Source organism: Pogona vitticeps, chromosome 2 (genome assembly GCF_051106095.1).
Source record: "Pogona vitticeps strain Pit_001003342236 chromosome 2, PviZW2.1, whole genome shotgun sequence".
NCBI lineage: Eukaryota > Metazoa > Chordata > Lepidosauria > Squamata > Agamidae > Pogona > Pogona vitticeps.
Window position 1 is genome coordinate 171,729,015 of NC_135784.1, and position 23,633 is coordinate 171,752,647.

Sequence of the window (23,633 nt, forward strand, 5' to 3'; positions counted from 1 at the left end):
AAAGCTATGAGCTTAAACGGAGGCCTCTATTCCCATTTAGAGAAATTCAGAGATGTTTCCCCAAAAAATGGCTTGCTGTGATCAAGTTCCATTTTTCCTTTTCCATTTTCTGAGCAAGTTTATTTGGTAATCTCGGGAGGTTGAAAACCCCAACAATTGTTCCTCTTCAACCAGATATGAGGTGTTTTTGATTTAAAAAATCAGGTGGAGGAGGAGAAGAAAAAAATGCAAATACTTTGAAAAACAACAAAGCCCACAAATACTTATGAGTTATTTGTCTTTTTCTCTGGTTTGGGATCCATAACCTGTTGCAGAGTTTAGAATTTCTGGTGAAATTCCTTTGCTGTGTGATAGAAGTACAGAGATCAACTGAGGAGAATAGCTATAAAATCCCCAGATTCTACCTCTTTCCAGTTCACTGGTACTTACAGTCTCAGTAACTCACTCTGAGACATTTATATTAAAAAGAATAAAAACATTTTTACTTACGATTGCTTTAAATTACAAACTTGCATATGCTGCTTTCTTTTCTGCACTCCTACCTAGCATGAACTGAACAGATCAAGAGCAAACAAAACAACTCCCTCCAACCGACCAAAAAATAGGGGGGAAAGCATTCAGCAGAGGGGCTCTCTTTGAATTCAAAACCTAGAAGAAATGATTATTTAGTACTGGATAGATAGGCACTCACCCCAGCCCAGATAAATAATCACTTCCAGTTGCACAAACCACAGACAATGTGTGAGGTTGCAAATAAATTTCTAACATTTCCCACCAGCCATTTTCACTGGTTGATTTTGGGTTCCAGTATTATGAGAGAACAAGAACATTTTATATCCCTTCCTTTTCTCTACCGCATGCATAATTTTGTGGATTTGTATCATTCATTTGGCTTTTCTCTAAGCCGAGAAGTCACAAATACTGTATGCTTTCTCCATGGGCCATGGGTTTAATCACTTTGCTTGCCCTTTTACCATCACTGCTGAGGTTACCATTTATTATTCTGTGCGCCCTTTTCCAACAGATTGAGAGAGAGAAAGTGTAAACAGTATTCTAAGTAGAGATGCTCTGTAGATCAGCACGAAGGTGTCACAACGCTGGCAATCTTATTTTTGATGTCTATCATGATAAATCCTTAATATGGAATGACTTCCTGGGCTAATCCTCTTAACTGTATATTTGTTATAAAGAGTGGAATTGTAGTCTGTCCATAAAAGTTAGAGCAGAGTTGGCCAGAAGCAGCTTCCTTAAAGCAAAGTACATAATGTGCAACAAAAACTTAAAACTGAGTTTAAAGAATATGCCTTGTACGGTACTTTGTATTTATGATTCTGCAGTATGGAATGGAATGGAATGGTGGACCAAGAAATCATGAAACAAACCAAATACAAAAATCTGACATACTTGGCTCATCCAGTGAGAAGTACAGAGATTTGCAGCTGATCATTCAGGATGAAATTGATGGGAGAAGAAGAGTAGGAAGGAAAAGGACTAGAAGAACCGGAGAGATTAGCTCAGATGCAGCATGGTTTCGTTGTTTAGAGCTGGCACATCCAGAGTTAAAATAGTGACATAGATTAGATTAGATTAGGCATCCTTCAGTCTTGAGAGACTATGGCAACGTGCTCTGAATGGAGGACTTGGAACAGCGTCTAGTGTGGCTGAGACGGCCAATTCGAGAGTGACAATCCCTTCCACACTGAAGACAAATACAATCTGTCCCCTGTCCAGCTCCCTGATTTTGCTGCTTTCGTAACTGCCTCTTTGACTCAGCCTGCTGGACAAGGGTCTCTTCAAATTGGAAGAGGCTGTGATGCACCACCTGCCTCCAGGCTGAACGCTCAGATGTCAAAGTTTCCCATCAGTTGAGGTCCATTCCTAAGGCCTTCAGATCCCTCTTGTAGATATCATTGTATCGCAGCTGTGGTCTCCATCTGGGGAGTGACATACAAGAGAGAGAAGAAAGAAACAGCAGCCCTGGAGAAGTAAGCTAGCTTGTGCCTGTACTGGGGTGGGACCAGGAAGTTCAATTCTCTCTCTAGCTGCCAAGATTCCAGTAATCACTGCCTCTTCCAAGCTGCTGTGTGAATGTTAAAGGAATCCTCCATGGGTTTACAGTGGAGCAATGTCAGCTGATTTTGTCTGATTTTGTTGCATGGGGAGAGGAGGCGTTACCCTTCCGGCAACGGGCGTGGCTGCTTTGTGTTTAGCTGATGAGTACAATCGCTGTTGTTATCATAGGGCCAAAGTCAGCTAGATGCAGCAATTCCTTGAATGGCTCTTTAAAAGTAAATGATGGGTTTAAGGGCCTAATCTAGATAAGGACTCTGGTGTGTGCCCACCTCATTCGCCTGTAATCTCTTCCTTCCTCCAGTTTGTCTTCATTTCACACCCGCTGTTTCCAGGGGGAAAAACCCTACAGGAATGGATTGATGCTTTTTGCTATTGGACGTAGAGAGACAGTGTGGTGTGATGGACAGATGTCACACTAGGACCCAGGAGACTTGGATTTAAATCTCTGTTGGCAGTAGAAACTCACTGGGGTGGTGGTAACAGCAGAAATAAACGACATCTTGTGCATCTTGCATATCTTGAAACCCCTCCTTGGGTTGCCATGAATTAAATCAATTTGAAGGCACATAGCAAGTTGTTGGAAATAATCAGAGAGGGAGAGAGTGTGTGTGTGTGTGTTGGAGGAAAACAAGGCAATGCAGAACCACAATGTGGGGATGAATGTGTGTGTGTGTGTGAGAGAGAGAGAGAGAGAGAGAGAGAGAGAGAGAATGTCCCCCTACCCACCAGCTGTGCTCCAATCTTTACAAATTTTAGTATGTTTTGAGCCCTAAGACTTTTTCTTCTCACTCTGTGACCACTTTCCCTCGTCCTCCTCAATAACAAGGAAAAAAATGTAGAAAAAAATAGGAAAGAAAAAGAGGCATTGCACTATTATCAGCCTTGTAATTAAAATGTAATCATGGAAACTTTGAGTGAAGGGCATTGGGGGCAGTCTAGTACTGTTGGGAAATACTATTGAGTGGACTTTGTAATTAAGCTTCAAGGCGTATCTTATGCACAGAACCTCTCCCCTCCCCGCCTCCAGCCATCAAAGCATCCCAAGGAGATCCGGTGGAGGTGGGGGAAGCTAGTTTTATTCCAGTGGATGCTCTGTGGAGGATTCTGGCGACTCCATTATCCTAGGCTAATAGATTCCAGCCCAGTTCTCACAGCCAAAGGGCTTGGATTCATGCTGTGCCCTCCTTGCTGCCCCCATATCTTCTGCATGGCAGGGTGGTTTACATTGGCACAAAAATTGCAGCAAAATAACAGGAGAGGTGGTAGTGCAGAGAACACTGACTCTGCATCGTCCATTGGGGTAGGACACTGCCTCCTGCTACTACCCCTCCCAGTGCAGCTGAGGCAGTATTCTTCCTCTTTTAATTCCTCCTTTCCATGCTGCTAAGGTGATGGGCTGTCTTTTCTGGCAGATATTTTCTCCCACAGTGCCGATTATCCGTTGATGCCATCCCGGCAAGGACACCGTGACCTTGAGAGACTCATAAGCATTTTGTCTCAGCGTGTGACATGTGGATGCATCACACCCTCCCTCTCTTGTGAAATTTGAATGCTTCCTGCGTCTCTTCCCCTTCAGCATAGCAGGCTTTTGTTCTTTATATATACACACACACACTGTAGGTACCTTGTCCTCTGGATTGGATGTGGGTTGGAGTGGAAACCAGAGTGAATTGTCTCCCATTCCCTAGCTCTCTTGGGGTATGTTGCTTCCCCATGGAAACCATTGCCTTGCCTCCTGTAGGATCTTGTCACGCTTCCCCATGGAAACTATAAACAGTTAGCTCTCTTTAGGTAAGTCTAGATATTGCTTTGTGGTGACTAATAGAAAACTGGTAGATGGCACCTTGAACAGCACAGCCTAACAGCAAGATTCGCAGGCAATTCTGCTCAAAGTAGAGGAAGGATCCTGTTCCATTTCTCCCCGCTCCCCAATCTGGGCTGCCACTGACTGGGTTGTTGGCTCGGCTCATGGAAGCTGCCCATTTGCTGCTACAGACTGCAGTCCTGCCCCTTCCGTGTTTTTGCTGCTCTTCTCGAGAACGGTGTTCTTCGGGCACATTTGTTTATCTGTTTGTTTGCTTGTTAAATGTGTGTCCCTCTGATAAAATCACGGCGGCATATATATGCCTGTCCTTCTCACCTCCCATCTAATCATCTGAGCAACCCTGTGAGAAAAGTCACACTGAGACAGAGCGGCCCCTTGGTAATCTAATTGGTTTCATGACTAGGTGGGGATTTGAACTGGGATCTCCTGAGCACTTAGTCTAACATTTAACCACTACAACCACAAAGGTAAAGGTAAAGGTTCCCCTTGACAATTTTTGTCCAGTCGTGTTCGACTCTAAGGGGCGGTGCTCATCCCCGTTTCCAAGCCAATAGAGCCAGTGTTTTGTCCGAAGACAATATTCCGTGGTCACATGGCCAGTGCGACTTAGACACGGAAAGCTGTTACCTTCCCACTGAGGTGGTCCCTATTTACCTACTTGCATTTGCATGCTTTCGAACCGCTAGGTTGGCGGGAGCTGGGACAAGCGACGGGCGCTCACTCCGTCACGTGGATTCGATCTTATGACTGCTTGGTCTTCTGACCCTGCAGCACAGGCTTCTGCGGTTTAGCCCACAGCGCCACCACGTCCCTCCTACAACCACACTGGCTCTCTTATCATTTTTTTTTCTCACACACAAGAGCTGGAAGGACTTTGTGCCAGACCTTCTCCCCAACCTGATTAAACAACAAGGCAACTTACATTTTCCTCTGTTGTTCTGGGGCTTCTGTGGGGCCACAGTCAGATCATTCTAGAGCTGAGTAGGGCTTTCCCCCCTTTTTCCTTTTATTTTCACGAGTACCTCAAAAGTAGTTCCTCTCAGTGCATGAACCCAGGAATGCACACCTCAGTTTCTCTCTCTTGAGTTCCACATCTACCACAGAAGAGACTGAGCAAGTGGGCAAGTAGAGAGGAGAATGCGCGGTGCGAGTTTACAGATGACCACCCAAAGAACCACAGCTGAAAGTACACAACATGTTCTTGTGTGTCTCACACCCTCATAGGGGAATGTCACCCACTCCAAGAACAACAGGACGAGGGGTGGGAGCAAAGTTCTTGCCCAGTTCCTGCTCAGCTGCGGAACATTCTGAGGGGTGTCCTGTGTAGGCCCAACAGCTTGTGTGTGAATTCCCCCAATGAGCACCTGAAGAAACACAGTGATAGGTTAGCAAGTTCTTTTTTCTTGCCCCTTATGCTACAAATCAAGCAAAGTTTGTATGAACTGAGTTTGAATATACATAGAACTCTGTGATGCATGGATATAACATAGATCTTTGTTTCTTTATCTCTTCCTCACTATGATTAATTAAGGCTGACTTCTAGGGTTATTCACATTTCTCTAAACAGCCCAAGTAAGAAATTGTTAACAGACAGAAACATGGCGGTTGTGTTTTCTCTAGTGCACGGTACTAATATTGTTCTGAAGATGTTTCTATTTGGAGAAAAACACACACACTATTATGGAAGAATATTCCTCTACACTTCTTTGGAACCCTATGTGGATACGGCCTCCTTTGCTTTGGGTGAATTTGCATTATTTGTCTCTGGCACTTCTGAGCCCGATAGAAATGAAAACCAAGGGCAAAATGAGAAATCCATTAACCTAACGGCTGAGTAAAAAAGAAGCAGGTTTAGGGCAATCTAGATTGCAAAACTGAGTACTAATTCCTTTCCTGAATCAGCCTTATCTGGGCTCACACACAGTATTCTAAATGTAATTGGAACGGCTGCAAGTTGGCAAGATACACTGAAGGGTGGAATATAAGTATGCATGTGCCGGCTGAAAAGCTTTTCATGGATGTAGTGGGAGAGGGGGGCAGAATGTGCATTTTGCAAAAGACAAAATGTGTTGGTTATTTCAGAATTCCTACTTAAGGAATTATTGCTTTGAGAGCATTCTGCTCAGGTTAGATTGGTGGCTTCCTAATGTCCAGCAGAGTAGGGAAGGATTTGCTCCGTCAGATGTTTTGGAGTACAACGCCCATAATGCCTTACTATACTGTACTGGGTATGCTGATCGGAGCATCTGAAAGTTAAGAGCTTGACACATTCGGGGGAAGCAAAGTTTCCTGGCCCTTAGTTTACAGCTACAGTGCCAGGAATTACACACAGAGGCATTGTTTTCTTCATAAATAGGAAAAAAAAAAGAAATACAGTACTTTGGATTACAGCTCTTAGCTGTAGCTCAAAACAGCACCTTTCCCCATATCTGCTTGGCTTGTTGTCATTCAGATGGTCCCACTATGCTTTAATCCTGAATGCCATCATTTATCCCACCCCGACCACCTTCCTGCATTCAGTGTATCTCTTCGGTTTGCTCTGGATGCAGCCCGCCGCTAGAAGGAGCTGTCCACCACAGGACCAGCTCTGCTGGAGTTCCCAAGCTGCCTTGATGAGCCTGCTGCGACAGGCAAGGAAGTGCATAAAGAATGTCAATGATAACTCCACTTAATAATTCCAAAGCTAGGCCATTAGTGCTCTACCTCCGTGCCTTCTCCTCCCGCTGCCTCGGTCTCAATTATGATGATGATTATCGGTGGCAAGACTCTAAATGGGATAAAGAGAGCAACCCCTGCTTTGCACCCTCATCTAGTTACGGCAGGAGGGAGAGAGGCATTTGGATTGTGTCCCTGAAACATCTTTCTTGAGTAGAATGACAATGAGGGTCACCAATCAACTTCTGTCAAGTGTCAACAAGAACAGGAGAGGCACACATTAGTGAGGAAGTTAGGATCACAGCCAGACTGCCTCCTCTTGGGACCCTATTACTACTAGAGGAAGAAGATGGAAGGCCATTTTTATCAAGGCTTGGACATGTTACTCTTTTCTTTTTCTTTTTCTTTTTTTTTTTTTTTGGACTGCAACCCCCATAATCTTCCATGACTGACCAGGGTTTTTGGACGTTGTCGTCGTCGATGTTTAGTCTTTTAGTCGTGTCCGACTCTTCGTGACCCCATGGACCAGAGCACGCCAGGCCCTCCTGTCTTCCACTGCCTCCCAGAGTTGGGCCAAATTCATGTTGGTTGATTCACAGACACTGTCCAGCCATTTCATCCTCGGTCGTCCCCTTCTCCTCTTGCCGTCACTCTTTCCCAACATCAAAGTCTTTTCCAAGGAGTCTTCTCATGAGATGGCCAAAGTACTGGAGCCTCAGCTTCAGGATCTGTCCTTCCAATGAGCACTCGGGGTTGATTTCCGTTAGAATGGATAGGTTTGTTCTCTTTGCAGTCCAGGGGACTCTCAAGAGCTTCCTCCAGCACCACAATTCAAAGGCATCAATTCTTCGGCGGTCAGCTTTCTTTATGGTCCAGCTCTCACTTCCATACATCACGACAGGAAAAACCATAGCTTTGACTATTCGGACTTTTGTTAGCAAGGTGATGTCTCTGCTTTTTAAGATGCTGTCAAGATTTGTCATCACTTTCTTCCCAAGAAGCAGGCGTCTTTTAATTTCGTGGCTGCTGTCTCCATCTGCAGTGATCATGGAGCCCAAGAAAATAAAATCTGTCACTGCCTCCATATCTTCCCCTTCTATTTCCCAGGAGGTGATGGGACCAGTGGCCATGATGTTAGTTCTTTTGATGTTGAGTTTCAGGCCGTTTTTTGCACTCTCCTCTTTCACCCTCATTACAAGGTTCTTTAATTCCTCCTCACTTTCTGCCATCAGAGTGGTATCATCTGCATATCGGAGGTTGTTGATATTTCTTCTGGCAATCTTAATTCTGGCTTGGGATTCCTCCAGTCCAGCCTTCCGCATGATGTATTCTGCATATAAGTTAAATAAGCTGGGGGACAATATACAGCCTTGTCGTACTCCTTTCCCAATTTTAAACCAATCACTTGTTCCATATCCAATTCTAACTGATGCTTCCTGTCCCATATATAGGTTTCTCAGGAGATATATAAGGTGGTCAGGCACTCCCATTTCTTTAAGGACTTGCCATAGTTTGTTGTGGTCCACACAGTCAAAGGCTTTTGCGTAGTCAATGAAGCAGAAGTAGATGTTTTTCTGGAACTCTTTGGCTTTCTCTATAACCCAGCGCATGTTAGCAATTTGTTCTCTAGTTCCTCTGCCCCTTCGGAATCCAGCTTGTACTTCTAGGAGTTCTTGGTTCACATACTGCTGAAGCCTACCTTGTAGGATTTTGAGCATAACCTTGCTAGTGTGTGAAATGAGTGCAATTGTACAGTAGTTGGAGCATTCTTTGGCACTGCCTTTCTTTGGGATTGGGATGTAGACTGATCTTTTCCAATCCTCTGGCCACTGTTGAGTTTTCCAAACTTGCTGGCATATTGAATGTAGCACCTTAACAGCATCATCTTTTAAGATTTGAAATAGTTCAACTGGAATGTCATCACCTCCACTGGCCTTGTTGTTAGCCAGGCTTTCTAAGGCCCACTTGACTTCACTCTCCAGGATGTGTGGCTCAAGATCCGCAACTACATTGTCTGGGTTGTCCGGGATATCCAAATCTTTCTGATATAATTCCTCTGTGTATTCTTGCCACCTCCTATTGATGTCTTCTGCTTCTGTTAGGTCCCTCCCATTTTTGTCCTTTATCATGTCCATCTTTGCACAAAATGTTCCTCTAATATCTCCAATTTTCCTGAACAGATCTCTGGTTTTTCCTTTTGTGTTATTTTCCTCTATTTCTTTGCACTGTTCTTTTAAGAAGGCCCTCTTGTCTCTCCTTGCTATTCTTTGGAAGTCTGCATTCCATTTTCTGTAACTTTTGCTATCTCCCTTGCATTTTGTTTCCCTTCTCCTCTCTGCTATTTGTAAGGCTTTATTGGACAGCCACTTTGCTTTCTTGCATTTCCTTTTCTTTGGGATGGTTTGTGTTGCTGCCTCCTGTACAATGTTATGAGCCTCTATTCAGGCACTCTGTCCACCAAATCTAGTTCCTTAAATCTGTTCTTTACTTCCACTGTGTATTCATAAGGGATTTGGTTTAGATTATACCTGAGTGGCCCAGTGGTTTTTTCTAATCTCTTCAGTCTAAGCTTGAATTTTGGTATGAGAAGCTGATGATCAGAACCGCAGTCAGCTCCAGGTCTTGTTTTTGCTGACTGTATAGAGCTTCTCCATCGTTGGCTGCAGAGAATATAATCAATCTGATTTCGATATTGCCCATCTGGTGATTTCCATGTATAGAGTCGCTTCTTGTGTTGTTGGAAAAGAGTGTTTGTGATGACCAGCTTGTTCTCTTGACAAAACTCTATTAGCCTTTGCCCTGCTTTGTTTTGAACTCCAAGGCCAAACTACCCTGTTGTTCCTTTTATCTCTTGGCTCCCTACTTTAGCATTCCAGTCCCTTAGAATGAGAAGAACATCTTTCTTTGGTGTCAGTTCTAGAAGGTGTAAATCTTCATAAAATTGTTCAATTTCAGTCTCCTCAGCAATGGTGGTTGGTGCATGAACTTGGATTATTGTGATGTTGAAAGGTCTGCCTTGGATTCGTATTGACATCATTCTATCATTTTTGAGACTGTATCCCATTACAGCTTTTTCCACTCTTTTGTTGACTATGAGGACTACTCCATTCCTTCTACGGGATTCTTGCCCACAATAGTAGATATGATAATCATCTGAGCGTGCATTTGCCCATTCCTGTCCATTTTAGTTCACTGATGCCCAGGATGTCAATGTTTAGTCTTGCCATCTCCTGTTTGACCACATCCAGCTTCCCGAGGTTCATAGATCTTACATTCCAGGTTCCTATGCAGTATTTTTCCTTGCAGCATTGGACTTTCCTTTCGCTTCCAGGCACGTCCACAGCTGAGCGTCCTTTCGGCTTTGGCCCATCCACTTCATCAGCTCTGGAGCTACTTGTACTTGTCCTCCGCTCTTCCTCAGTAGCATGTTGGATGCCTTTCGACCTGAGGGTCCCATCTTCCAGCGTCATATCTTTTAGCCTTTTGTTTCTGTTCATGGGGTTTTCTTGGCAAAGATACTGGAGTGGCATTGCCATTTCCTACTCCAGGTGGATTGCGTTTAGTCAGAACTCTCCACTATGTCCTGTCCGTCTTGGGTGTCCCTGCATGGCATAGCCCATAGTTTCTCTGAGTTACTCAAGCCCCTTAGCCATGACAAGGCAGCAATCCATGAAGGGGTTGGAAGTTGTAGTCCAAACAAAGTAACTTGACATGATTTTTCCCTTGCCAGGGCTAACTCCTTCTCAATTGCACTGGGAAGCAAGGTGAGACTTGCCTAGCCTGGGAATGGTTGGAGAGCAGCTGCCCATTCTTCCTTTTTAAGGTTAATTTCTCACAACAGGACTTTTGTAGAACTTTCCTTTTTAATAAGGCTTCAGTATACCTGATCCTGAGCTGTGCTGTTGTGTTTTATTATCAGCTGGGAAGAGAGCTTAGAAGATTACTTTTCAAACACTAATTTGTTTTGTCACATGCATATAGTTATCATTACAATTACTTTTTTTAGAAAATCAGTTACTTGTTAATTATTCAGAATGAAAGGAACAGTTGCCTTTTAGTTACTGTAAAAAAAAATAATCAATGCCACAACTCTGTGGTATTTAAGTAAAACAGTTATATTTGCTTTGTAAAAAGAGTGAAGTTACTTTGTCGTTTTGGAAGAAGGAGTGAATGATAAATAACCTATTATTGGGCACAGATACTATCGCCAGATTGTTGTAGATCCCCTTTCACCAGTGGAGTGTGGGAATAGAGGACAGCGTAGATGTGATGAATAGCTGCCTAGCAACCAGGCACATCATCTCCTTTTTCCATAGGCTCTGAGCCACTGCAGGGTTCCTTCTGCCTGGGTCATCATCGTCATTCCATTGAAGATCCACAAAGGAAGCCTCCAGCTGTCTGGTTCCTCTCACACAGTGGTTCCCAACCTTGGGTCCCCAGCTGTTTTTGGACTGCAACTCCCAGAAATCCTGGCCAGCACAGCTAGCAGTGAAGGCTTCTGGGAGTTTTAAGTCCAAGAACATCTGGATTACCCAAGGTTGGAAACCACTGCAAGTGTAACACTATGCAGAGAACACCAGAGATTTTCTCTCAGAACCGGGAAGGGGAACTGACACATTCTTCACCTCTGTAGCCTGCAGATGCCTAAATCTAGCACCTACTACATGGCACTGCTAACCCACTTTACCTTGGATCCATGCCAATGCATGCACCTGTGTGTTTTTAACATAATGGGCAGGACCGGCTCCATAGGTACAGTGCTGTGCTGACTTCAGTGTCACAGTATCAGCTCAAGCTTCCAGGGGGCTGTTCATGCAGTGATTTTTCATTCTCAAGCTGGCTACCTGTCTGAGCCCAGCCCTATCCCACAAGAAGGAAGGAATGCCCTTGTTGTGTAGCTCCAGGTAATGCAGAGCAGTTTCACGGTGGCTCTGCTGCCAAAATCCTTTTTCAGGCATGGTCTCTTCCCCCCAAGCAATGCTTCTCCAGGGATGTGGGCACAGCTGGCACTCTGTAAGACTTCTCTTCCCTTTGAAGGACAACCTGCTCTTAATCTCTCCTCTCTTTTCATCCCCTTCCTGCTCCCAGCTTTTTATAAAGAAAAGGCAATGGCAATGATTAAATGGCCAGCTCCTGTAGAGCTCTTAAATGTGGTTCCTCCTGCATCTCTTAATAGTGATGTCTTGTGCTTTTTCTGTGCTGTCAAGTTGGGACTGATTTATAGTTACCCTAATAGGGTTTTTCAAGGTAGGCAAGATATTTAAGGAGTGGTTTTACCAGTTCCACTTCCTCAATGAGTTTCCATGGCTGAACAGGGATTTGAACTCTGGTCTCCCAGGTCCTAGTAGTCCATCACTCTTATCTACTACAACACACTAGAAGCTCAACTTTGTCACAAAATGGTGGCATTAGATGGCACTGTTGCATCTCTCATTGCCCCCATTGTTAGAACTACTGGTGCAAAGAGATGCTTGCCTTGGGGATCAGCATTAGGGGTGCTCGTTCACCTCGAGATGGCTAAAGCAGGAACAGGCGGGATGGGTCACTCCCCAAAACTCACGTCAGGTGGAATCAGAAACGAACTGCATTGGGATGAGAAAAGGGTGATGTGTTGGAGGATGTGTTGGAACTCATCAGAACCTTGCTATGCATAATCCTCCTTTATTCGTCACTAGTGAGGCCTCATCTTTAGTACAGTGTCCACTTCTGAACACTGCACTTTAAGAAGGATGCTGATAAACTGGAGCAGATTCAGAGGAGGGCAGCAAGGATGATCAGGGGACTGGAAACCAAACCCTGTGGGGAAAGACTGAAAGAACTGGGCATGTTTATCCTTGAGAAAAGAAGACTTGGGGGAGATAGGATAGCCATTTTCAAATACTTGAAAGGTACTCATACAGAGGAGGGGCAGGATAGGATGAACTGATCCTGCCCCTCCTCCTCCTCCTCTGTATGACTACCTTTACTGGATGATCAAGCACAGGACGTGCAACAATGGGCTCAAGTTACAGGAACCCAGATTTCGACTGAATATCAAGAAAAACTTCTTAACTGTTAGAGCAGTATGGCAGTGGCACTAACTACCTCAGGAGGTGGTGAGCACTGCAGTGCTGGAGGAATTCAAGAGAAAATTGGGCAACTATTAGTAGGACCTCCTTTGATTCGGATTTCTCTCTTGAGTAGGGGGGTTGGACTCAGTGGCTTTACGGGCATCTTCCAACTCAGTTACTCTGATTCTATGATTTTCCAAGTAACTCAAATCTTGACTTGCTACCATTTTTGTGCCTATACCATTACACAATATATCGTAGGTTGTATTGCCTCCCCTACTGTCCCCAAGCCTCCGTATTCCATTCTGAACCTTCATTTCCGGAGTATTTCTCTCTCTCTCCGCTCCCCGATTGTTTTGCCCTAAAACTGGACATTCACATTCACAGTCTCAGAAGCTTCCAGGGGGTTGGATTGTCCATTTCTGTGCAGAGGTTTGTTGCTGCTGGTGGGATGATGCAGCCTTTCAGAGGCCAAAATCAACCCCCCCCAATAGTCACATCTGCTTTTGGGAAAAAGTATGTGTTAAGATCTGGGAGATGGATGAAGGCAGACCTCCACCCTTGGCTATTAGTCCCCCCACCCCCCACCCCCGATTGATAGTTTACTAGATTTGTCATGTTGTACCTGTTTGTTCCCGGCTTCATAGGTTGTGTATAAATTGGAGCATGGAGCTGGGGCTGTGTGCTGTTGAAACTGCAGCAGAGACAGCTGCCGTGGTGTGGGCAGGTTTTTCTTTCTCTGTTTTTATTGGCATCCCCTTGAGAAGACTTTTCCAGCCATGTGCCAGTGAGCATGGACAGTTCAAGCAAGGCCAAGCAGCATACGCTCCAGAGCATCTTGAGCATGCACAAACTAGGGTAGAAAAATGCAGAGACTGACATAACACATGGCATGGCATGGGTATGGGATCTGTGATCCCTAGGCTGGAGATAGATCTTGCTTTCTTCTCCACCCCCCCCCCCCAATCCTCTTTTTACTGATCTCAGCATAAAGTCAAGAAGGGCTCAGCAAGCCCATATTGCTTGGGAGCCTGTATGTAGGCTGGCCTTGCCGTTTGCTTCCAAGAAGTGGGTGGCAGCAGCAGCAGCAGCAGTGTGGGTGTCACATTCCTTTGTTTTGAGACCTGGGTGTTGACCATCCCTTTCTTCGATGCCACTTCTAGAATCTTGCTTGTGCAGGAGAAGGCAGAAGATGAAGCAACAGCCAGGCACGAAAGAGTTGGAAAAATATTTAGAAACACGTCTCAGTTTTGTTTAGCTGCAAGGGTGATTAATTGGCACCGTCTGTCCAAGAAACAGTGGGAGGGGGTGGATTCTCTGTCATTCAGAGCCTCTCAAAAAATCAAGCAGCATGTGTGTTTTAGAGAGAGGCTTCATCAGAGAGTGCACTAGAGTGGGCTCGAGACACCCATCGCCGGTCCCTTCTGCTTTTAACAGCTATAAATGTTTTAAAACTTTGTTCAGCCCACAAGTCCTTTTCTGTGCCAGCTTGCATGAAAGCTGCAGGAGGCTTTTGCCTTCACTTTCTTCTTTTGTTCTCTCTCTTCCTTCTGACTCTTCCCCCACCCCCCTCTCCTCTAGAAGCCACTGAAAATGCAGCTCCAGGTTGTAAGTTTGACAGGTCTGTGTTTCAGGGACAGAGACGCTGGCCTGCTCAGTGAGGCTGGGCACGTGGCAGGCAGCCTTTAACACAACTTTTTTTTTGGCATGATCCTTCTCCCTCAGAGAACCTTGCCTGCTTCCACAGTTCTAAGAAGTGCAGAGGATTATCCTGGATGCTCTCACGGGAGGCTGTCTTCAGCTGAGGGATTCGTGACTCTTAACATTCCTGTATGTTCTGTCCAGGCCGATCGCCTGCGGCGTAACTAACTAAAGCCTTGCACACGCTACATAGTTTTGACAGAATGTTCAATACCCTCCTTTTAGTCTAGAAACTAGCTTGGTGGCCATCCTGTTTTGGCTGTTCTAATGGGGCTCACCTTTCTCCTCCTCCTCCTCCCTGATCCTAGCTGTGAAATATATTAAGGTCTGTGAAAATTCAGGGGATAGGAGCTGACTTGGGTCAGAAGAACTGAACTGGACCCCTGGGGAGTGAAGACCTCTCAGGGAAGCTGAGAACACCCTCAGGAGGCTAGATTCTGTTACTAACAGGTCACCAAGGCTCAGAGCTGAGACAACAGACTAAGATGCATTCATCCTCATCAGAAATTAATATTCACATAAGCAGAAGATAAGTAATAGATCCAGCGATGATACAGATGGAGAAGCTCCTCAAGGGTAGAAAGGTCACACTGATGGAGGATTTTTTTTTGGCAGACAATGGTAGTAACACTCAAGCTAACTACTGTTAATACTGTGCAGAAAGAGGCAGCAATAAGCAACTTCTAAATGTTTCTTACTCTGAAAACACAGTATAAAATGAAACAAGAGATAGTGCTGAAAGATGAGACTTATAGGGTTAGAAGGCGTTCAGTCAGCTACTGGGGAGCAGCAGTGGGCAAGTACAAATAGTGCTGCTGCTAATGAAGCAAGTGTATTAAAGCATCTACTAGCTGAGGTGCACAGAGCCAAAAGGAAAGTCCAGTGTTGCTGAGCACATATTGGAACATGGCATAGGAGAAACATGAATTAAGACAACCTTGATAAAGCAAGAAATGGAATTTTAAACATTGCAATACTCGCTTGAGTACACAAAAGTCGACTAGAATAGGACATTTTCAGTCAAACAATTATTAAATGCCTTATTTTGGAAATGACAAACTCAGAATGGTGTGGCTTTAACAGCAAGATGAGACAAAGTAGAAGCTACAGGCAATATTGTAAAACGTGACTGAGTGATATCCATCAGCCTCGTTAGAAAGCCTATCAACAGAACCAGCACCCATGTCTATGTTCCAATTATAGATGCTGAAGAAGTTGAAAACTTTATGTATGTATCCAGAAGGAAAACGATCACACACTAGAACAGATGAATTTCACACAGAAGTAGGAAATAAAGCAGAATCAAACAGTTTTGAAAAATTTTGCCTAAGAAATGAACAATCAGAATGACTCATAGAATTATGTGAAGTCAAAAAGCCAGTTTATTGCAAATATCTGCTTTAGGGAGCTGAACAGGTGATTGTTCACATGAAGGTCACCAGAGGGCTAATATAGAAATCAAATAGGCTATACTGTATAATTGGAAGCAGAAAGATGGACAAGCTGTATTCTCTCTTACAAAACAAGATCAGGAGTGGGCTATGATACATGCCATGAATTTAGTATAAAAATAGATGAGCACTAAATTAACCATTGTGCCAAAATATAATGGTTAATATCTTGTTGTGCATAGCAGGACAATGGGAGTGATGTCCCCAGCCGCTTTATGCTAATTAAAGTGTTCCTGTTTTAATTTCAGGTTGCATGTGATTCATGTACAACAAGATGAAGTTGTGCACAACCCAAAATCAAAGCAGGAATTCTTTAATTAGTCGCAAATTCCATAATTGATAGTGACATTCCTGTTGCACTGACAAAGCTCTTGAACACCAGCCAGTGTAAATAACATTCCTGAAAAATGTAAAGACCATATAAAAATTAATTTGCATTATTGAACCTGCTTGACTAGAATATATGTAGAATGAAAACAGAGAGTTTATTGGAACAATGCAAAAATATTTTTCCTGAAATCAAGATGAAAGAAAAGCCTAGATGGAAGACTGATGCCATTCTTTAAAATGTGAGCAACAGAAGCAAAGGAGACATCAAAAGGGACAAAAAGCAGGTTAGAATTCTCAGTGCAACTTTTCAGCAACTGTCACATGGAAACATGAACTGTTACAATAATCAGTGCAAAGAAATAGAAGAGAACAGTAGAAGAGGACATCCAAATGATATCTTCCATAAGAACCAATGCTGGGGAAAGGAGAAGTCAGTAGGAATAGAGGACAACTTGTGATGAATTGACTCAGTAACAGAAGCCACGGTGGTGTGTTTTCAAGACCTGAGCAGGACTGTTAAAGACAGGACCTTTTGGAAGCCATTAATTTATCAGGTAGCTATGAGTCAGAAACTACTTTATGGCAGATAACCAATACAAGATTCTTAGAAACTTAATAGAAGAGCTGTATCTCTCCATTCTGGCCCTTAGTGTTTCCCATCTGTAAAATGGGACAGATACACTCATGTATTTATTTATTTATTTATTTATTTATTTATTTATTTATTTATTTATTTATTTATTTGATTTTTACTCCGCCCCTCTAGACCATGTCTACTCGGGGCGGCTTAGTAATGGAAGTCGTAGAGGGACATCATGAGGGGCCTCTCCTCCCCTTATGGAGCCAGTCTTTGGGTCCCTCTCGTTATGGTAGTGCTCCAGAACAGGGTGCCTTGTATATGTTTTAGACTACAGCTCCTATCAGCACCAGCCAGTAGCTGAAGATGATTGGAGTTGTTGTTGAAATTGCCAGGAGGGCACTATGCCTACATTCCAGAAAAGCCTTTTTACCCCACACCCACGTCATTCATTCTCTAAAGAAGTTGTCCTGCGCTCAGCCCTGGATAGTTTGAGAAATGGAATAAAAATAATCTGTTGAATTTGGCTGACAGTGTTTCGGTTGTGTTCGTTTTGGCTGCGATTCCTTAAAACAAAGCAAGATACTTGCTTTGCTTGTCTGGTGCTATTTTATTCCAGAGATTTTTTAGGTTGTCAAAGGAAAATTAGTTGATACATTGTGTTGAGTCTCTTGGCTTAAAAAAATGTATGCACACACAAGGCGGCATGGTAGCAGGAATTGGGTTGCTTCGATCCACAATGAGCCATATCTTCACTGGACATCCTGCGAAGCTCCTGCCAATAGGTCAAGAACTCAGCTTCCTTACTCCATAGTTTCTTCATTGCTTCTCAGGGGGTGATGACACATAGATTGTGATTTGGACCACTTGTGGAGCAATCCGGTGTGATCTCTTCCTGGCGATTACACAATGTATAGGGAAATGTGCTCCCTCACCCATGCTAAAGTTGGAAGTTTTTGGTCTAGCCGTTAAGGCTTCTACTTCTTGGTACTTTGGGGGGTCTGGGCTTGACTGATTCCCTGGCAGATGGAAGAGTCTGTTTCAAGGAGACTGATCCTGTTAAAATGACATTTCTGGGGCGATCAGCCATTTGACTGCACCCTCAGGAAGAACAGAATCTTGTAATCTGTGCTCCAGGTCTTCTAATCGGTATTCCCCTGGCTGTTTCTGATACCTTTGAGGTTGCGACCTCCTCTGCATTGCAGGGTTTGTACTCACATCACTGTGGATGTCGCTGAGGCAGGATTGTCACTAGGGTGGAGTCTGTTCCGCGCGCACTCTAGGCAGGGAACCGATTATGTAATCTATTGACAGGTACCAAAATAGTGTTAAATTATGTAATGCTTTCTTTCCAGCTTGGAACGATGAAAGGCATTTATTCCCCAGTGGTAGGCAAAAAGGCTAGAGCTCAGCCTCTTGTGTGTCTTTTAGTCTCCTTTCCCTCATGACGTCTACAAAGGCAAAAATGGGTGGGCTGATGTCATTGCAGGGTGGATTTGATTGAATTCAATTTTTTTTTTAAAAAATGGATTTTCTGGCAGTTTAAATAAAAAAGTGGGCTTTTTTGGGTTTTGATAGTAATTTTAATCCATTTGATTTTTAAAAACCACTGATTTTTATACACCCTGCATCACTGCACGGCGAGGTTCCCTTTCTGTCCTGGTGGATGGTCTGAGAAGAGAAGAGGAGGGATTGATGGGGCCAAGAGGCTAGCTTTGGTCTTTGTCAGTGGGGAAGGATCCAGTGTCCTGAGGGGGAGTAAATGGTGCCTGGGCTGGCCCAGTATATCTTTCTGCCTGAGGCAAAGAGCAAAGTAACATTGTTGGGAACATCTCCTCCCGTATTCTACTCCGTGTTCAAAAAGCTAACCAAATAGGCAGTTCAGTCCGATTTCAGTACTGGTGGCAGGACAGCATCATCCATTTTACCTGAGAGGGATGCTTAGGTGCACGCCACAGCAGGTTATAAAGTCCACACACCCCTCTTACCTATGGCACATACCCATCAGCATCCTTTACCTGAGAGGGCTGCCTTGTGGTGCCTCATGGCACAACCAGCCATAAACTATGTAGCCACTTCAGATGGCAAAAGGGCAAAATTCACAATGCCTTCTCTCCAAAAATCAACACAGAAGAATACATCTTATCACACTAATGTCCTATTTGATATTTGTTGGATTTTTTTTCGGACTGCCGGGCATTTTTTTTTTTTTAAGGGGGGCAGGGGGGAAGAATGATGAAAAATGAGGAGCTGCACCTGACACAGCATAGAATCCTTCCACTTCATTTCCTTGCCTGCCTTGTAGTCCAAAGCCCCCACTGTGTTTGCCCTGAATGTGGCAAGGAAGAGGGAGCCCGGCAAGCAGGCCTGACAGCTGCTCTCTCTCTCTCTCTCTCTCTCTAACGCCTGGTTCTGCCTTTCCTGTCTTCCTCCTAGGTGACCTTGAGCATCTTTGAACTTGCCACAGCTGCCGGGCTCCCCTGTGACATTGACCCTGCCCTGGTGACGGCCCTTTCCAACCTGACGAAAGGTAAGCAACAGAAATGACCACATTTCTCTGGTTTGTCACATGCTAGTGGATTTGAAAGGCTGCAGCGCGCCTTCCCGCATTGCCTGCATAAGACTCCAGAGAAGGCAGCTTTTCTGGCATCACTGAAAGAAGCTGCAGAGGGACTTTTTCCAGGCTCTGCATCAACTCAGCAATAATAAATATTTAACTCTTGTCTCCAGGAGCTGTCACTGCTTGGAAGTGGTTGCCGTTTTGTTTGGTGTTGTGAAAGACCTGCTCACAGGCTTTAGCCCCAAACTGCCAGCTTTCCTGCCTGCTTGCTTTATATCTTTCTCAATAGCAAGGTTTGGTTGCTGAAATACAGGGCTGTACATATGGAGCCATTCATCTGCCTTCATGTCACCACTGGGCTTAAAGCCGTTGATTTCCTTACTGCTGGATCTCTCCTAGCCATCCTCCTAGTTGTTGTTTCTCTCTCCTTCCTCAACCCTGTTTTGTTTCTCATCAGAATCCAAGATTGTTTGTGTTGATTGTACCAGTGTGAGATTTTCCCATTTAGGCTTTGAGCGAGGGCTTTGGTGCCTGTTGCTCGCACCAAAAAATGCCTCTGCTGGTGCTTAGAAATCTACCCCTCCTGATGTGGTTATGCAGAACCATGAACGTTCATCGTGGCTAGGAAACAGCAACAAATGCAAGGTGGTTGGGTAAATTCATTTAAACTTAACAAACAGAAAGCCAGCAAATTAACAAAATGAACAGAGGGTTAAAAACAAGCAAATAAAAAGCTATGTGCATGTGCGTTCTAAGTTCTTACATAGGTTCAAGTTATGACTTGTTCCAAACATCAGGAAAAGGAAAAGTTTTTCCAATCAAAGACAATAGGTAGTGCCCAAGTTAGAAATATGTCAAGAAGACACATAGCATTAAACATGGTCAGAGAAGGTATGGAACATATAGCTATAGTTATCTCTTCAGCCTGCCTTCTCTTCCTGTGTACCCATGTCAAAAGTTCACTCTGTTTGTGTCTTATCTTAACAGAATGGAACATCTAGCCTGCTCCATTCTGAGTTTCCCCACCCCTCCTTTGCTTAAGAGTCTAAGATTAAGAATGTGAAATCTTGAGCCAAATATGTACGAATATTACAAAGTACGGAAACAAACTGAAACAGAACAACTCCCTTAGAATTAAATTTGAAGAAAATATTTCTAGTTATAGCTGTACCAAAGACTATGGATAAATCTACAATATTAATTAGTTCCATGTTTCTTTTCCTCGACTTAATTTTACTTTAGCTGATAACAGGATATCCATACAACTAGCAGTTTGACTGATTGCTTCTGGGCCCGTATCATTTTAAAAACTCTATTACCCATGTAATTGTCATCTTTCTCCCCTCTCCTGGGGTCCCTTTGTACTGTGTATAGGGAAACATGTTGCCACACTCCATGTGTCTGAAGAAATTGACTGTAATCCACAAAAGCTGCCACTGAAATAAATCTGCCAGTCTATAAAGTGCCACACCTTTTGTTCTTATTTTTGTTATGCATACTGAGAGACCCTAACACAGCTGCTTCAGTGGAAACTGCTGGAGTACACCTTGTCAGTCATAGCTTTATTCTTTGGTTTGGCTGCAATATCTCAACAGCAGAAGTAATGGTAGTGATTTTCATACACTTACAAGCCTCATTCCTTCAGTGTCTGTCACTTTGAGACTCAGGTAATACCTGAGGACTCCCAAGAATTTTATCAGGTTCCTTTCCTGGTCACACAACATTCTTGTCTAAACTAGAGCTTGGAAAGAACACATTGCCAGCATGTTTCTTCTTGGGTAGCAATGACAATGTGGTTTTTTTTTTCTGAGGTAACATAAAGACTGGTAGGCCCTTTGGTAGGTGTAATAACTAGCATTTTCTGGCCAAATGGGTCATTTTTCTATTTTAAGGGCATTTCAGAAATCAAAAATTAATTTAAAAACCCACAGGTTAGTAACGGATGAGTAATGTATGTTATATATTGACTAAGAAAAGTACAGTAATCCTATTATGTAACTTCTTTAAAAAATGTTCCATGCTTTGGTTTAAATAGGGGCAGTATCTCACAGTGCACTGGCAGCTGTGTTTCATCTCAGCATGGTCCCAAAGTAATATATAAGCATCTGACTGCAGACCAGAGGTTGGGAATTCAATTCCTTCCTGTGCCTCCAGGGAGAAGCGCCAACCTGTGTGGACGTGGGCAAGCTGCACAGTCCCAGGGCGCCTCCAGAAGAAGGGAGTAATAGACCACTTTTGTGTACAGTGTACTCTCTGTCTAGAAAACCAGGAAAAGGGTCACCATAAGTCAGAATTGACTTGACGGCACACGAGTCCCTGTCTTGGCTGACTCAAAGACTTGGGCCCCTGGCGGCTCGCATTTGGCACATTTCTTGTGATCGTGCTCAGTCACTGTCCCATCTTAGACTGCTTACAGTTTCCCCTTTCCATTACCCAATGTGCCTGCTGTCGTTCTGATTTCAGTTTTTACCTATAGCAGGTTGCTTCTTAATGCTAACTGACCAAGCAAACAGGTACAGTTTCCCCAGTCTCACTGCAGTGGATAGGTTGACATTTTTTTTATATTGCAAACCGAGTCAGGACCATCATGTCTCTGTGTGTCGGCACCCATAAACCTCCCCCAACCTGCTGATTGCCAGATTGGTTGGGCTACAGCTCATGGCCATTAATCAAGTTGGCTGGGTATGATGGGAGTTGTACTCCACAATGACTGGAGTGGTGTTAAGACATCAGGAGCGTCATTTCTGTTGGTTCCACAACCTTCGCAGGTGTGTTTGGTGGGGATACAGGAGAGGGCCTTCTCTGTGGCTGTTACCAGACTTTGGAACTCCCTCCCACAGGAGGCCTGGCTGGCTCCATCTTTGCCGACCTTTAGCAAGCAGGCAAAGACCTTTCTCTTCAGGCAAGCTTTCCCTCAGTGACTGGCTGCCTGAGTGGGATTTTTTTGAATGGATTTCTGTACCTTATTGCTTTGAATGTATTATAGGGCTGCTTATATTTCTTAATATGGTATTTGCTTGATCCTTTTCTGTATTTGTATACTCACTGTTTTTAGCTTTAATATTGTCTTTTAATGATGTAAGCTGCATTGTGTTCTTTTAAGGAGAAAGGTGGAGTGGAAATATTTTAAATAAAGATAAATAAAAATAGAGGGTAGTGGGTTGAGGAAAGCTGATGCGTGCACACATAGAGAGACACATTTTCTAGTATACACAAACACACCCCACACACAGTAGGAGGAATTATGGGCCATTATCCATGGCGGCCCTCTGGGAAGGCTTTCCTCTCATGCTAAGGCAGTGGTTCCCAACCTTGGCTCTTCAGGTGTTGTTGGACTAGTTGTGCTGGCCAGGATTTCTGGGAGTTGTAATCTAAAAACATCTGGGGATTCAAGGTTGGGAAGCCCTGTTCAGGAGTAGCAGACAGTGGTGAGCTTTTACTCTTTTTGTTTATTCTTCTACAGAGCACCCCTTTCAAGCAAAACCAAGCAGTGTCAAGTTATTTTTTTTCCAGCTCACCAGCTCCATCCATCAGATAATTTACTGCCCTGTCACAGTTGCCACAGGTTCTTTTTTTTAAAAAGGCCCAAATTAATTCCCTTTCCCCCTCCCCCCCCCTTTTTTTGGGCAAGCCTGTCGAGTCGCCAAGGTAAAGAAAAGAAAAGGAACTGACAGTGTAAATCGGGCTTATAACTGAAATCTCTTGCTCAACATCGTTTCTCTTGCCTCCCTGACAGACAGTTCTTCCCCAGAGGAGGACTACAAGGCTGCCTGCCTGCTGCTGGTCTTTGTAGCGGTGTCTCTGCCAGTCCTGGCCAACGACCCTTCCTCCGTTTACGCAACGGATGTAGACGGTAAGCAAAGAAGGAGCAGCTCTGCCTCCGTGCCCCCCCCCGACCCACTGACTTGGAAAAGGAGTGATGCTTGCTAAGGGTTAATCATATTGACTGCAGGCAGTGGTCACTTCTAGTTTAGCACTTTCTAAGCTTAGAATTCTTAAGATATATTCTAGGGGTGAGCAACCTCAGGCTGAATCTGGCCCCACCAAGGTCCCCCTATAAGGCCATGCCCCTTTCCTTAGATCATCATGGTTTGATGATCGCCCAGATTTTGAAAACAGGGGTTTGCTCCCATCATAAAAGGTTGAAATGCCTCTACTAAGGCTTATAGAATCTCTAACTGAAAGATACTCATCCTTCCGTTTTGCCACCCGTCATTGATACGTGGCCCCAAAGAACATCTCAGAAATTGAATCTGTCCCTGAGGAACAAAGGATATATTTAGAGAAATCTTTTTCCAGAGGGAATGTTCCTCCAAGAGGCAGGGGGGAAAAGTGTAATTGTGAAAATGTGTTAAAATGAAAAGCACAGTAATCATTGGAATTATCCCAGGAATGTAAACATGGCTTCCTT

The 23,633-nt window shown here is 44.0% G+C and overlaps 1 protein-coding gene across 4 annotated transcripts in view; it reads left to right on the forward strand.

Moving 5' to 3' along the window:
* Nucleotides 1-23,633, forward strand: part of NCKAP1L (NCK associated protein 1 like) — a 97,041-nt gene that overhangs the window by 58,885 nt on the left and 14,523 nt on the right. For all 4 annotated transcript variants that reach the window (XM_020778918.3, XM_020778911.3, XM_072991238.2 and 1 more), the window contains 2 exons: nt 19,099-19,192; nt 22,959-23,075. In XM_020778918.3, coding sequence (XP_020634577.3) covers nt 19,099-19,192; nt 22,959-23,075 — 211 coding nt within the window. The remainder of the gene's footprint in view (nt 1-19,098; nt 19,193-22,958; nt 23,076-23,633) is intronic.